Source organism: Rutilus rutilus (genome assembly GCF_951802725.1).
Source record: "Rutilus rutilus genome assembly, chromosome: 3".
Taxonomy (NCBI): Eukaryota; Metazoa; Chordata; class Actinopteri; order Cypriniformes; family Leuciscidae; genus Rutilus; species Rutilus rutilus.
The window spans coordinates 21,277,840-21,293,895 of NC_140211.1; the positions used below are offsets into that span (position 1 = coordinate 21,277,840).

The 16,056-nt window shown below is 39.5% G+C and overlaps 2 protein-coding genes across 5 annotated transcripts in view; one reads left to right on the top strand and one right to left on the bottom strand.

The window, feature by feature from the left end:
* Window positions 1-12,048, bottom strand: part of rnf111 (ring finger protein 111) — a 48,374-nt gene extending 36,326 nt beyond the window's left edge. For 2 of the 4 annotated variants that reach the window (XM_084405692.1, XM_084405690.1), the window contains exons 1-2: window positions 11,606-12,026; window positions 1,844-2,829 (exon numbers count right to left, since the gene is read on the bottom strand). In XM_084405692.1, coding sequence (XP_084261818.1) covers window positions 1,844-2,747 — 904 coding nt within the window. In that variant the 5' untranslated portion in view covers window positions 2,748-2,829; window positions 11,606-12,026. Of the gene's footprint in view, window positions 1-1,843; window positions 2,830-11,605 lie in introns of all 4 variants that reach the window. The other 2 variants (XM_084405691.1, XM_084405689.1) reach the window with 2 other exon arrangements.
* A 1,509-nt stretch (window positions 12,049-13,557) lies between these two features.
* Window positions 13,558-15,901, top strand: ccnb2 (cyclin B2). The gene is made up of 8 exons (XM_084405705.1): window positions 13,558-13,728; window positions 13,886-14,002; window positions 14,086-14,355; window positions 14,437-14,595; window positions 14,798-15,034; window positions 15,129-15,269; window positions 15,353-15,463; window positions 15,591-15,901. Exons 1-8 carry the CDS (start codon window positions 13,711-13,713, stop codon window positions 15,699-15,701), a joined length of 1,164 nt encoding a protein of 387 aa, XP_084261831.1. The 5' UTR covers window positions 13,558-13,710; the 3' UTR covers window positions 15,702-15,901.
* Window positions 15,902-16,056: the final 155 nt, after the last annotated feature.

A 16,056-nucleotide genomic window follows, 5' to 3' on the forward strand; every position in this document is an offset into this window, starting at 1 on the left:
AAGAAACGACCTGATGACTCTTTATTAGGTTTAGTGTGCCAACTCAAATATCATGAATACTGATATTCTGATGTCTTTTTATGTTAAAGATCTCAAGATATTAAGAGATTATTGAATAAGAATTTATTCTTATAAAAAAAAAAAAAAAACTTTTATAGAGATAGTCAACAAAATACTTAGGAGCCAAGCATAACTAGAAATATCTACATTCATTAACAACATAAAATAATCAAATTCATAGATTTCGTCTAACTTCTAGGCTGTGTCTTATCCAGGCCTGAAAGGCCTTTTAAAACTCACAGATATTTCTAACCACGAAGGATCCATCTCAACCAATTTATCTCTCTTTTTAGACTGCTACCAGTATTTGAGCGTTTTTGAGTGGCAAACCACTCACATGTACATCTGTAAACGTACTGGCATGGGGGAGTGGAAGGATGAGAGAGAGAGTGAGAGAGAGAAAAGATGAAGCACTAGGCCACTAGTTATGTATAGCATGTTCTCCTCTGATGCATGCTTAGCTGCAGAAGATATTTAACACATTTTAGCGGTTTTATGGGTACGATGTGTGTATGTTCAATCGAGTGGTTTAGATCTCTGTGAGAGGAATGTGCAAGGTTGAGCTATTCTTTCTTGGTACGGTAGAGAGAGCAGTGGCAGAGTGTTAGGTGAGGACTTGCTGTTGCTCAACAGGAAACTCAAACATTCTGCGGCATGTAACACGCACGGAACAGCTTGTTGATGCACTTTTCCATTTTATCCTCTGTAGCCATCTCTCAAAAACAGAAGTTAAGGCCATAACATCATAATTGCATTCAAATATGCACGGCAATGACCAATAAAGAGCCATGGCTTTATAAGAACTATAAAACACAACTAGCCTTGTGAACAGAGCACATTCATTTTTTTTCATTGGTAAACAACTAAATGTTTGCCTGATAAAATGGCAAAATAAGTACAGCAAATATTAAACTTTACATGTTTTTTTTATAGAATGTAGCTATTTTTCCCCACTGTGTTTACATCTAATTTGTCAGCTGCCACACAATCTTAAGGGGGAATAAAAGGAATGAGACTTGCTCAGATCAGCAATATTCAACTCAACTTGAATAAAAAAAAACAATCAAGGACAACAGAAGTAGAATCCAAAAGATTAAAAGGAGATAGATCTGCCATTTGTGTTTTCAGAGGGAGACAGCATACAAAAAAAGTCCTCATAAAACATAAACTTTAAGCAAAAAGAATATAAAAATATTCTCTCTAATGCTCACCAAGGCTGCATTTATTTGAACAAAAATCCATTTTAAAATGTAATATATTCCTGTGGTGGCAAAGCTGAATTTTCAGTTGCTTCAGTCTTCAGTTTCACAAGATCCTGTAGAAATCATTCTAATGTGGCAATTTGGTGCTCAAGAAACAATTTTATTGTCATCAATGTTGAAAACCTTTTTTTTTTTTTTTTTTTTTTGATTAAATCTTACTGACCCCAAACTTTCACTATATTTATTCATATATTGAAAAAATGTCAATCCTCGATGCTGAGTGTTCAATACAGTGTTCCAGCAGTGTTTTACTACACAGCTTCAACCTGTTCACCTGCCAAACACCTGTGGTGGATCGTTGTTTTTGGTGAATTGTGTAAATATGAAAAGTATTTACTTAAAGGTGTTTCTTTAAATAAACACAAAAAAAGAATTTTCAGAGTCAACAGGAAAAGAAGAGAAGCCAATGTTCTCATTCAGTCACAATATGAACTAACCGTGTGCTCTTTGTGCCCTTCCTACAACTTCCTTTAAAAACAGTATGTAATGATGTTAGGGTTAAAAGGTAAAAAGCGATTTACCTGAGGCCACTGCCGCATTGCTGGCTTGGCTGCTACTGCTGCTAACATCCACGTACAGCTCATCCTCTGCCTCAGTGGAGGAAGGGGAGGAGGAGTCAGAGGTCAGCTCCTCACTGGAGCTGCTGGTACTGTGCAAGAGGGCGTACTTCTTCCGTGCGATCACCTCCCGCTTCTTCCTCTGCAGCAGTAATCGCTCCTTCTGCTTTGGAGTCCGCTGGGCCCCGCCTCCCGCCCCACCCTTTACAAACCGCTTTCTGTGCAACGGCCTGCGTGAGTTGAGACATGGACGTTTCACATGATTGCTTTCTGGCTCAAGTCGAGCCCATTTATGTGACCTGCTGGCACGAGTCCGGGCGAGCAGTGGCCTCATGCCTACTGCCGTGCCGCCCACTGCACTGCCGGTGGAGGCCGAACCAGGAGCCTTGAGCTGCTGCTGCTGTCTCACTGTCATCAGCCCGCCGTCCTCCTCTGAGCTAAGAGTGTCCGAGTCACCAAACCGAAGGCTGGAGGAGGGCGAAGAGGCACAGTCACTCAATGAGGACTCTGGGTTCCTCTCGTCCTCGCTACGTGTCTCTAGCAGCAAGGGCCTGTGGCGGGGCGGAGTAAGGGCTGCCTCACTCACTGGCGCATCCTTCAGAGAACAATACGACGGCCCAGGCTGCTGGCTCTTGCGCTTTTTGCGTCCCGACAAGCCTCTGTCACAGTCCCTGCGACCTCCAGCATCACGTGAAGGCCGGTGCCTGGTCTCGGCACACAGCGGAGAAGGGAAATCATTTCCTGCCTTGCCAATCACCTCCATCTCAGCGGGGAAGCTCTTAGCTGTCTCCATTGGTTCGGGGTTAGCCAGAGGCCCCTTCAGGGGCTCCTGCTTACGTCGTGCATCAGACGGAATCTCACTCTTCATTGCGACTAACCCACAACGAAGTGCCACCAAGGCTCAATACACTGAATCCTAAGGTTCCATTGGAGATCCAGCAATCCTACAACTGGAAAATATAAAACATATGCACAAAATGAGAATATTATCCCCAAAAGACAAAGAAATTATTAAATCAAGACATTACATACATATACACATATACATACATACATACACACATAGGCTACACATATTAGGGATGCGCAATATATCGACCACATATCGATATCATGTCGGCCAATAAATTGTCTTTTTTTTTATGTTATAGTTATTAATCCGATAAGAAAATTAGGCCGATCTATCAAAGCCGATAGATAATAGATTATTTACTTCAGTTGAGAGATGTGCGCTGTTCGCCATGATGGTTTTGAATGATTGGAATCACTTCGAAAAGGAAGATACAGTTAAGTGCAACATGTGCAGCACAAATCTGTCACATAAGCTTCATAACATTATAATAAGAACACGCCTGTAAAATAATGTTGTGAATTCTTGCTTGCCAGTGTTTCAGCGCGACGAGCGCATTGTGGCGGAAAGAGCGCGTCTATGGAGTTAAAGGGTTAGTTCAAGACATCGTTAAAATAGTCCAAGTGACTACAGTGGCTCAGCCTCAAGTTTATCAAGCGACGAAAATATTTTGTCACTTATTGGGAGCAGTATGCTAGCTGGAGCTGTTTACCTCCAGTCTTTGTGCTAAGCTAGGCTAGCGGTGGGTGCGTCAGACAGAGTTACGGCATGCACGGAGATGAAAAGGGTATGTATGGACTTATCTAACTATGGGGGATACGGTGAATAAGCTAAAGTCCCAAAAAGTCGGCGTGTTCCTTTAAAATATCACAAGGTGTGGAGGAATTCCAGTGAGGAAAAGAAAATCATGTCTATTCTCAAACATGAAACAAACACAACAGAACTATTCACACGAGCACATTTAAATAAAAGGATTTATACTTTCATTAATTTGATACACTACTCCACGTTACACAACTAGTTAGACTAATATAGAGTAGACATAGCTAAAGTGGATTTATATTATCTTGGTCTGATTGGAGAAAAGTTTACTTAAGGTAACGAGAAAATAAGTGGGGCAGGTGGTGCTCAATTCACCCTTTGCTGGGAATTTGACTGACAGACAATCTGACCTATCATATTCCACCATCCGCCGAATCCGCCATTTTGTCCGACAAAGCAGTCAGGAGAGTTAGTAAATTGTCAGTGGATTTGAACTTGAAAAACTGTGTTTCTTTCTGCAGTTGAAACATTTCTTCTGATGTTTATTCATGTTTACTTGATGCTATAAGTTAACTACAAGGAAAAGATGATCGGTTCACGAGCAGCTTTAACAGAGGCGCTACAGCGACACATTAAAAAGCCACAAAACGGTATTTATTGTGTAAATTTTTATTTTTTTTAAAAGACTAAATTTGAAAGTTGAGACCGTTTCATATCAACAGTAACCTGCTCTGTCCTGTCTGTCAGCACGTTGTCAGTGTCCTCTCTGCTCCGCAATGTATTTTTCACTGCGTGAGAACATGATGTGTGGCGTGAGAGCGGCATGGCTTGTCGGACGTAGTAAAAGTAACTAAAGGGGGCAGGACTTTGCGAACGGTCATTAGAGTGCATTGCAGATCCATTGTCCACCACAGATTTACACTGGAAAAGTGTGGAGTGCTGTAGAGCTGGGGAGGGCTCAGGCACCCTCTGCCCTGCTTCCTATCATGAAACATGCCTGCCGAAGCCATACGCTAATTTTTTATTCATCCTGCTCACTTTACGACTTAATATAGTCTAAAAAATCCGAAAAATATTTGTTTTAGAAGTCTGAACACATTTACAATTTATTATTGATTCAGTTTATTTGGAGGTCTATGTTTTGGAGGAATATTTTGGTGGGGCCCTGCCCCACCTGCCCTTATAGATGAGCCGCGGCTGCTCCCTACATCATAACAAGAGAAGTACGTATGGGACAACAAGCAGTCCACTACGTTTCCAAGGCAAAACCTAGCTCTGACTTAGACTTGAACATTGTTTTAGAAGCCATTTCTGGCTGTTATCCAGGCAGTTCTTGTTCGCGCTCTAATAAAAGAAAGGAAATGGTGACTAAAGAAAGGTCATCTCTTACACTGCATAGACAGAAATGAGCAACCGTACACGTTTTAGGAACGACTTAATACCTCCTGCAAAAGACTAAACGCATAAATCTACCATGCACAGGATAATGGTCATTATTTCCCACCCTCACCTATAGTTTTCCATTATTCTTATGATAATAGCATAGGAAAAGAGCAGCCCACATCTCTCACACAATGTGACGCCTAATAGCAGAAAGCTGTTTGTTGTTTTGCATTAAATGGTGTTCAATACAGGTGTATATGAAGAGCCTCTTCATCTTGATCCTTATATAATGCAGTTATTTGGGCTGAAGCAACCTAATTAAATCCCTCTCAAATTAGGTTCCTGCTTGCTTGCATAATGGGTATTTATCCATCACTGCCCGTAATTTTCACAATCATTACCAACGTCCACAAAGCCTCTTCCTCCTTTCATTATGAAAATCTAACAATTCAGCCATTTTATTCATTACCTCTTTTATTCTCATCTCACAACCATCTTTCCCTCTTTAATCAAAATCTCGCTGTGTTCCGATCACTCTTCCATTCACCAGAATCCCATTATGCGCTAACATTTCTTCAGCCATTCCTAATTAACATCTCGGCACCCAGAGTGGCACCATGCCCCAAACGCCTTCACAAAAGCCACAGTAAGGCCCTGAGTTCCCTTACCTGTAAATTATGAAAGCAGCCATCTGTTTCATAAGGCATATATAGTCTCTCTATTTAAGTCATCTTCTCTGTCTCTGGTAACGGTGTCAAATAGTTACTTTCCTGTATTCAACAATTTAAAGACGAAACATTCCAGGAGTTAATATGGCCACAGTTTGTGTGTGCTTAAGGACAGCACATCGACCTAACATACAAATTAGAAACAAAACTTACAAAGAAAGGATTGCCCTGCAAAACGTACTGCCTCTTACAATGAAAGGACTATAGAATAAGACTTTTTAACCATGTATTACTATACTATGCATACACCATTTAGGGGTGTGAATCGTCACTGGTCTCACGATTAATTTCGATTATCAAGTCAACGATTCGATGTCACAATGCATCACGATGGCTACATTTTCGTCAATGAATACAAGTAGTCAGATATATGAACTCCCTTTTAATTTTATCTGCTCCAAGAAAGTACACTTCCTGAATGTAATCAAACAAAACTTTAGTCTGAACACAGCAGATGACAGGAGCATTTGGAACTAATAAACACTAGAAAAATTCTAAAAGCGCACAAAACTGTCAAGTAGTGTATTAAGTAACAACAGCGCACACGCTCGCATGCACACACACACACGCACGGTCACACTCTCACGCTGTAAATGTGTAAATAGTGGGTGCATTTTTTTATTACTCGCTTTAGTGTTTCGCCTCCCTCCGTCATTTTACGCTAGTGAGACAAGCGCATATGCGACGAATGAAGCCAGAGAAACGTCAGTAGGCTATAACGGCTATAATCGATTATGGTACATTACTGCATCGATGCAGAATTGTCCACGTCCACATCGCAGAAATTATTCATTTCAACACCATTGTGTTATTATTGGTATCATGCCTAGAATTGGGTATATAAATAATGGTCTGTATACCATTTAAACGTTTGCAGTTTAGGCTGCATTTATTTGATCAAAATCCAGCAAGAACAGTTATATTGTGAAATATTATTACAATATAAAATAACTAAGTAACCGTTTTCTATTTTAATGTATTTTAAAATGTAATTTAGCTCTGATATCAGCATCATTACTCATGTCTTCAGTGTCACATGTTCCCTCAGAAATCATTAATATGCTGATTTGGTGCTCAAGAAACATCTAGATTTTACCCCAAACTCACTGAAAGCAGTTTAACTTGCAAACACCGGGTGCAATCAATGCATAGAATATTAATACAGCCTAGACTTAATATAAATTAGAAACCGTTGCTGTATCAGAAAGGTGAAAACCAAAAAGAATTCAAAAGAATAAAACCCCCACAAAATGTCCTCCATAAAAGTAAACAAAGTCAAGTGCCCAGTAACTGCAGTCAAAATGTTTTACTGTAACTATAGTAATATTGTTATTCTATCAAGACCACTAACTTTTATGACCCACTGACATTGAGCAATATCCAGTTTCACAAAAGCAAACCAAGAGAAACCCTCTAACAACCCATAGACCCAGTCTATAACCTCAGAAAACATCAACCTATGCCTATAAAGTTGTGAATTTATATAAAAATAAAAAGGGGAACATTGAGAAACATTTTTATTTATAATCAGAAACTACACACACACAAAAAAAACAGGTTTTAAAATGTATCCCTGCTCTAAATATTAGTGTTACTGCAAGACTCAGATAAAACAAGATGAGGAACCCAGACTTGCACCACATAAAAACAGTAGGGCTTCTATTGCATGACCAAACTGATTTATTAATTATTACGATTCTTAGCACAATTTTCACTCTTCACTCCATCAAGAAATAAGAGCTCAAATAGTGTTCATCGTTGTCCCTGAGCTAGACTGCTCTCCCAGGCTCCTCTGAGGCTGATCCTGTCAACCTGTGATGTACCACTGTGCCATACAACAAAGTGCACCACATCACCTCCATATGAAGCGGCCCCAGAGGGCCCCATTGCGGCAGTGCCTCTTGACGCCAAGGTGGATACAGATTTCAGAAGATAGGGGATTTTAGGGCGCTGTTTTAATTCCTTCCCCAGGGATCGCTGTGTATATCTATGTTAAGTAGCTCCGCCATAAGCAATAGCATGACACACGGCCCAAACGTAAGAGAATAACTCTAAATATCACTACAAATTCACCACACAAATCAAGGTTCAGAGGCACAAAAAGTCAGTAACTGTTTAAGTGAAAGAAGGTTTTTGCAGTCAATACGCAATAAATAGTAATATATAAATATATATAAATATTATACATAATAAATTATCATCAGATATTATGCAGTCACAGAAGACACAGCAGTCACTGTCTACCATCACAGAAGACATTGATGTAACTGCTTTTTCAAGTATGAATTGGGGAATTTTTTTAGCAACACATTCAACTAAAAAGATTAATTTTAAATACACTAATCTGCAGTGGCACAACCCTATAACTAGATACCGTAATGGAACATAACTAAAATATAATGAAATATAGTAAAATACATAAAATCTTGGATAAAAACAGAGGATTCGTGGTTCATTCCTGACTGGATATGCTTAAGACGTCAAACATTTATTTAATCAAGCTCCAAAAAACATGCCTCCAGAGCAAGACATGGATGACTAGTTTTACACCATCGCACCATAAACCACTGACATTCAGTCGTGTAACGGACGCATTCAATTCAAGCACGTTTGCGTCTATAAAGAAACAAGTGGATGGTTTATTTTAATGGCATCCCGGATCGCGTTTGGAGAAATGCATGTTTGTTTGGAGCATTTTGTTTTGTCACAGTGAGGCACAGTGTAATAGAGTTTGCGTTCATACAGCGGTTTGTTTTTTTCAAGCGTGACAATCCCACTTTAGAACCGAACTGACAGGACTCACAACTGCATTCTCTACAAACCTGCGCTGAATGAATGAAACCGCAATGGCTGTAACGATACATCATTATATCGAGATATTGTTGATGTAAATTATATGATTCGCGATATAGAGTTAGTTTTTATCCAAGGCTCAGCTTATTGTATGGTATAATTCACCCAAAATGTTAAATTCTGTCATCATTTACTCAACCTCATGTCGTTTCAGATATAAATGTTAAATATAATGTATAATGAGGGAAACCATTTTTTACAGTCGCTGAATGCGGTTGCGAGTCCTGAAAACGTGCAGGCTCGTATTAAGCGGCAACGCCATAATAGCCATTAGCATTTGGCACTAGAGTTTTGTTTCGCGTGAAATCGGGATGTCACAATACCACCAAAAGTACAGGATACTCGATACCAAAGTCAATACCACGGTAAAAAACAACAACAATAATACTTAAAGCTACACGGTGTCATTTTTTAAGTTGATTCTTATCAAAAAACACTTTGTTCTTTCAAAGTGATATGTGCTCATTAATGTGTAATTACTTACACCAACTAATCAAGTATTCTTGTTAAGTGTATAATCTGCCATTTAGAATACTTACGAGCGAGTCGCTCAAATGGCGGCAGCCATGTTGCGCCTCCATCTTGAAAATACATTAGCCAAAGAGGGACATACCTGGAAATTCAAGCGTCGCCTTTCGCGGTTTTACACTCAGTGGCGCCGTGACGAATGCGAGGGGGAGATTACTCGCGACTGCCGGCAGATTTGAAATAATACGGCCACCGTAGGAGTTAAAACGCCCTCGAAATGGGAGGGGCAAGAAAGTAATATTCAGATGGTAGTCATAAACAATTTCACCGCTAGATGGGATAAAATCCTACACAGTGTAGCTTTAAACATGAACTTATTTTTATAGATATTTTTAAAAAAGAAATTACAATCATCTCACCAAAATGTTTGCTCACTCAATGTAGCCTATTTGTGTTTTTATGAGGTAATTTGTTGCAATAATCAGGAATAAAACAAGAATGAATAAACACGAAGCAGTAGCATAGGCTAAACAAATACAGTAGAATAAAGATACAATTTAATCAATGCTGTACATTTTTATTAAAGCCTTATTTAAAGGCTTATTAAAGCTTTTCTTTTGTTGTTTGATTATAATTATTAATACAGACAGCCAATAGTAGGTAGCAGGTTTTAAAGGCTGCTGTCACTAAGACCTGGACGGAGACAATATGCTGTTACACATGTTGTTCACATTCACATAACCAAAGTAAATATTTGCCAAGATGGAGATTATGACATAACTGTGTGTGTATTTTAATGTTTATGTATAATAAGCTGTGAAAATCTGACACGCGAGAGGCGGCTATTTGTGTGCGCTTTGGTTGAGCGCGCACTGACTGAAAATGGTCTTTCAGAGAGTGTGCGAGTACTTTATAGTTTAAAATCACTTGAATTTATAAATTGGCACGATATATAAATTGTATTGCACAGTGCAGATTGCTTGCAGAGCAAAATCAATGTGGATACTAGGAATCCATTTGCGCATTTTGAGAGAGAGAGATTGAAAGAGAGAGAGAGAGAGAGAGAAAAGACGAGGTACTGGTTGTACACTGTTTATGAAATTACGTCTCACAGAAACTTTTTAAATTACTGATTTGCTCTGATAATCTGTTTGGTTTCAACCTACCTGCTATAGTGCATAAATGTTCGGTACCATCAGTACTGTATAAAAACAAGTACCGTCACTCTGGAATTTAAATGATACCGAAGTATCGGTTCTCATGACATCCCTTGTGTGAAACTTGACAGGGGATTAGGGATGAACATAAACAGTGCGATGCGTTGTTCCAGCACTGGGATAATGTTTTTTAAATACTTACTCACGTAGACTAACACTAATAGGGAGTGGAAGTTTTACCATTTCCTATGCAATGACGTTAGCCAATCATAACAGTGGGTATTTACTGACAAGCCTTAAAGGAGCCGTCCCTCAAAAACTGATTGTTTCAGACAAAGAATCAGAATGAAGTTTGAAAATTATTCTTTTTAGTTATCATATACAAGCACCTTTTTTTTTTTGTACAAAAAAAAAAACTTTATTAACATTATAAATGAACCTAAAGGAAAATCCATGTCCTGACCCCTTTAACAGCCCTGCATCATTATTTTCAATTGTTCTACAATTTAAGAGAATTAACTAAAAAGTATCATCCAAACAACTGTGACAGAGAGTCATTTTTTCCTCAATGTTAGTATAGCTGGAAAAGACCATTAGTAAATATTGAGAGATCAAGCACAGATTACATTAACAGGTCTTTAAGAAAACACTAGTTCTTTCACCAAGCATGATGTCTTATGTTGGAAAGCAGAAACACTTTATTATTAATACATACAAATGAATCCTTTATAGGGGCATATATTATATTATATATTTTAATGAGCCATTAAGACAAATGACAGGAACAGCATTTTCATATCTGGATGGAATATGAAGATTACTGCAATTGGGAGCACAAGTAGTAACACTGCATCTTATTTGTAAGGTTTTGTTTTTCAAAACAGATGATGGAAGTGCACCGTGAAAGAGAAAATTATTTGAACAAGTCACTGAGGAGTAGTTTGAGCCATGGTGGCATTAATAATCTCTTTTCAGATGTCACTGCTTTATGGGAGTCAACAGCACATATGTCATGCTCCCAGAGGGGGGCACATTAAAAATCATATTGTAAATGCAAAGACTGGAATCTGATCCAGCTGGCTGTTCAAGAAAAAAAGAGCTGCTGACCAATTTCGTCTCAAAATGGCCAGATGAAACCAGCTTCTCCATTTCCAATCAAATAACAACGTCGATTCAATAACAATCCAATAAATCATAACACAAAGGCAACGAGGGTTTGATAAACAACAGAAAAAGAAAGGCACCGATGGCATGTTGATGTTGTTGTTCTCACTTCCTTCGACACATCAGGTGACAGCAATACAGATTATAAAACACATCCTAAAACAGACATCTAAGACACGTTTAAACAAATAGTGACAGATAATGTTGTGTATCAGTAGCCCATTGGGCCTGGATGTGCTGGGACAAACACACTCTCTACTGAAACTGCTAGCGGCGGGCTATTAGCCTCTCCAGTTACTCAAACAATAGCTCATACCAATTGAAATTTACCATTAAAACAAATATAAACAGAGCCACTTACCTCTTTACACGTCGGAAAACTATCCCTCTTGGACTTAAACCCTTTTCCAGTGTACAATTTTCGTCGACAGAAGTAGAAAAGTATTGGGGAAGCGAGTGAACGTCAGCGGAGGCTTGTGTGAAACTGACAGTCAAATAAACCCGGAGAGGGAGGGAGATAGAGAGAGAGAGAGAGAGGCCCAAGCGCTTTAGCCTCCCCGCTAACGGACGGATATTTCGACGATTACGCTTTAAGTGTATGAGAATACGCACGCGAGTTACAGTATCACACGTTTAACGTCACGGCGAGCTAATCGTACGGAGAGGACATTTAATTTAGCGGTCATATATGTTTCGAATTCCTCCCCGTTTGCCCTCGGGTGCGAGTCCCCATTCCTGCCTATTCGCGGCGTCCATTAGAGCGCTGCTATGTGTGTGTATGTGAACACAGCCCTGCTGCTACGCACACACACGCGCGCGAGCGAGCATTTCGACATTTTACGACATTCTCGCATCCTTGACGACTCTCCGGGACAACAACATCGCCATAAGGCTTGCCGAAAATGACAATATATTTTGAATAACCGTTAATGATCGTAGTGGTTGACTACCGACTCTTGTGAATCTATAGATATTTTAGTGCAGTTTATTCATGCTGACCAATATGATACTGTGTTGTATTAGGGAGTTGGTAGCCTCATGCTCTCTAGTGGCAGAATGTGTGTCAGCGCTTCATGTAACTTACACATAAACTGAGTAACTGAAGGTGCAAAATAAGCTTGTATGTTTTATGGGGTTTACGTTATTTAAATATAAAAAATATAGAAACAACACAGAATTGGCCTTAATATCTACTGATTAGGTACCAATTTCGATTCTAATGTTTGTTTGTTTGTTTGTTTTTGAGAAGTCAAAGGCGACAAAACCTCTTTTTGTTTTTATGTAAAAAATCCCGTAATCTACTATCAACCCACTGAATATGGTGTATTTCAGTGTCTCGACTCTCGAATCTTTTGAGCCCCTCATCAAAGATTCGTTCATTGTCCATTTCTGGAGGTTACGCTAGGTGGCGACAAGTCATTCTTTTTTGTGTGTTCTGAACTCACTCAACCGACTCAACATGAGTTATGCACTCATAAAAACCTCTAGGATAAAAACTCAGAAAAAAACTACTTTCAGAATATGTTTAACACTTTTAATATCATTTTTCTAACGCACAGCAGTCATCTGATTCAAAATGGAGTTAAGCATGAGTCAGAACATGGAAATGAACAAGAATGATTCATTCACTTAAAAGATTTGTTCATGAACGAATCCCTGTTTCAGGTGTGCTTTACCATTACATGAATGACAAGCATTAATGTTCCTTTTATTGTGTTTTATTACAGAGGTACTAAACCTTTGGTCTCCAACAATATTCAAAGACCCAAATGGATTTTCCATTTGTTTGTGAGTTATTGAAAGAGGTTTCTAAAAATAATATTTACTCACAATTTGTACCCCTTAAAAAAAGTTTGGCATAACTAGAAAAATCTATATTCATTATAAACAGACACATGGAGTCTTGCAATTTTATTTTGCATGACTTTTCAAAGGCCACATTCGCACAGCAACAGAATGTGGGTTTAAATCCCCAAAACCCACTGTTTTGCTTTATTCAGTGGCAAGCAATGGTTTTATATTCAAAATGTTTAATTTTAAAAATGCCCAGTCTTTAAAAATTAAAGGTCCTTGATCAGCAGACACTATTATCAACAACATACTAAATACATGACTACTCAACTAACGATTACTACGGGAATCAAGTCAAACAACTTTTAAATGAGTTCAGTTCAATGTCGTCGTGTTTTACACTTTTTACAGTCTATGGTTTTACAGAGCTGATGAAACCGGAGATGATGAGAGATGATTGAAAAGCGTCCCTTCCCTTTTCAACCAATCGAAGTCGAGTATTCCGTGAGGCAGTGGCCAATCAGACAGCACGGAGCAGTATTTGAATCACCAGAAGGCCTTTGTACTGTACGGTTTGTTTTGAGTTGGACAAGGAACATTAAGCGAAGCTAAACGGCCTATTTTAATATTTTTTAGACTTCATTTAAGCAAGACCTCTCGAAAAGCATATTCATCATGGAAATGCACGCTTTGGTGAGTATTAAATGCAGAAATATGCGTTTGTATTTGTATGATAAAAGGCTTGCTAGCGTCAAAACAGCTTCATGTTCGTTAGCTTAAATAGCTAAGAGTCGTGTTGAAATAGCTTGTATGAGCATGGCTTTAGTTCTTACTTCCTTTCCCCATACAGCGAAATGCAAACAACCCTATTTTTATCGGTGGCAAAGGCGGTCCTGGAAATGGTGCAGCGAGGAGGGCCGTGTTTGGCGAACTTTCCAACTTTTCCCACAAACCAGTTCAGACCAAGGTGCGTGTCTTTATTGACCACCGTGCAACTTGTGCGTTTGAGCAACAACATGATGCCACACATTCCTCTTCTTTCCTTTTCAGAAGGTTCTACCTTTGCTATCTGTTAAACCGACTGTCCAGCCAGCTGTTGTGCAACCCAAACGTGCCCAGGTACAGCACGGTGTCCCTCAGCCTGCTCCAGCGTTACCCCCCTCTGCTCAAGCTGACGTGAGCATGAAGGAAGAGGAACTGTGTCAAGCCTTTTCCAACACCCTCTTTCCAGTCGAAGACATCGATGAGGGGGATGCTGACATGCCTCAGCTGTGTCCTGAATATGTAAAGGACATCTATGTGTATCTGCAAAGCCTTGAGGTGCTTGTCTGTTCACAGTATTTTTCTTTCTTGGTTTTTCCACATTTCGTTCCTCCTACAGCTTCTGTGCTCTCATTGCAGGTTCAGCAGTCAGTTCGTCCCCGCTATATGCGTGGTTATGATATCAATGGACGAATGCGTGCTCTCCTGGTTGATTGGCTGATTCAGGTGCACTCAAGATTTCAGCTCCTGCAGGAAACCTTGTACATGACTGTAGCCGTCCTTGATCGCTTTCTCCAGGTGACCGTTACAGCCATTTGGTTGCTTTCTTGTTCATGCAGTACCTGATTTCCTATGCTGTAAAATGCTTTACTGGTGAATACTTTCTGGGTGATGACTTAATCAAATTGTATTTTAGAACCTTGCAACGGATGTCTTTTTTATGGTCTGAAAAATCTACAGAAGTATGGAATTATTAAACCCCTTTTTCTTGCACTTTCAGGTTCAGCCTGTGACCCGTAAGAAGCTCCAGCTAGTGGGGGTTACTGCAATGCTGGTTGCTTGTAAATATGAGGAAATGTATGTGCCGCTGGTTGGGGACTTTGCCTACATCGCTGACGATGCCTTCACGAAAGCCCAGATCAGAGAGATGGAGATGTTGATTCTCAGCGAGCTGAACTTTGAACTTGGACGTCCTCTGCCCTTGCACTTTTTGCGGAGAGCTTCAAAGGCTGGCAATGCAAGTACAGGTTTTTATAATCACTGTGGTTTGGCAGTTTTATTCTTCTTAAGCTTCAGATGTTAAGTCTTTGCACTTTGAAACTGCTTTCTAGGCGGATGCTGAGAAGCATACGCTGGCAAAATATTTCCTTGAACTGACACTACTTGACTATGACATGGTCCATTATAAGCCTTCTGAGACTGCTGCTGCTGCTCTGTGCCTCTCTCAACTTGTGCTTGATGGCCAGAAATGGGTAATTTTTTTCTTTTTCCTTTTCTGCCATACACACCCACACACACCTTTTATAAATTACTTTATTTTCCCCTGCTGCTCCAGTCACCAACCCAACAACACTACTCCACCTATGATGAGGCCCACCTGAAGCCTATCATGCAGCATATTGCCAAAAATGTGGTTACAGTCAACGAAGGACTCTCAAAGCATGTGGTAAGCACTTTTCTATAAGTCTTTATACTTATGGATTTGGCTGATTGAGTCAAAGTGACTTGCAAAAAAGGAACGAAAGCATGGGTTTACTTGTACTGAATTCTAGGCTGATGTCCATCTCTTACAGACTGTGAAAAAGAAATACTCCAGCAGTAGGCTCATGAAGATCAGCCTCCTTCCTCAGTTGAAGTCATCACTTGTGAAGGATCTGGCTGCTCCTCTGATGTCCAGCTCCTGAGGATTTTTATGTGGGAATGAACGCTAACACTTGCACTTTATTTTGTGTCAGCCATTTTGAGAGATGGACTGCTGCTTTTTAAACCGATGTACATACTTTTGGATTGTCTTAATAAATGTTTCTACCTTTTAAAGATTACTTTCTTTTAAGCTGAGGGTGTAAATTGAATTTTATTGTTTATGAATTTTCTGTAGCTGTATCTGCTTTACCTCTTAGTGGGCAAAAGTGGAGCTGAAATCATTAAAATCCAAAGATTTAATGCCATTTTCTAACTTGTGTTAATGATGTCATAAACTAGGATTGGGGTAAAGGTTTAAAGTTGTATGTGTTTGGACTCAAAAACAAATGATGCAAC

Excerpts from the sequence above, each read along its gene's own strand:
- ccnb2 (XM_084405705.1), top strand. Across the intron at positions 15,035-15,128 it reads GAGCTTCAAAGGCTGGCAAT|GCGGATGCTGAGAAGCATAC; the intron begins GCAAGTACAGGT and ends ACTGCTTTCTAG. Across the intron at positions 15,270-15,352 it reads TGCTTGATGGCCAGAAATGG|TCACCAACCCAACAACACTA; the intron begins GTAATTTTTTTC and ends CTGCTGCTCCAG.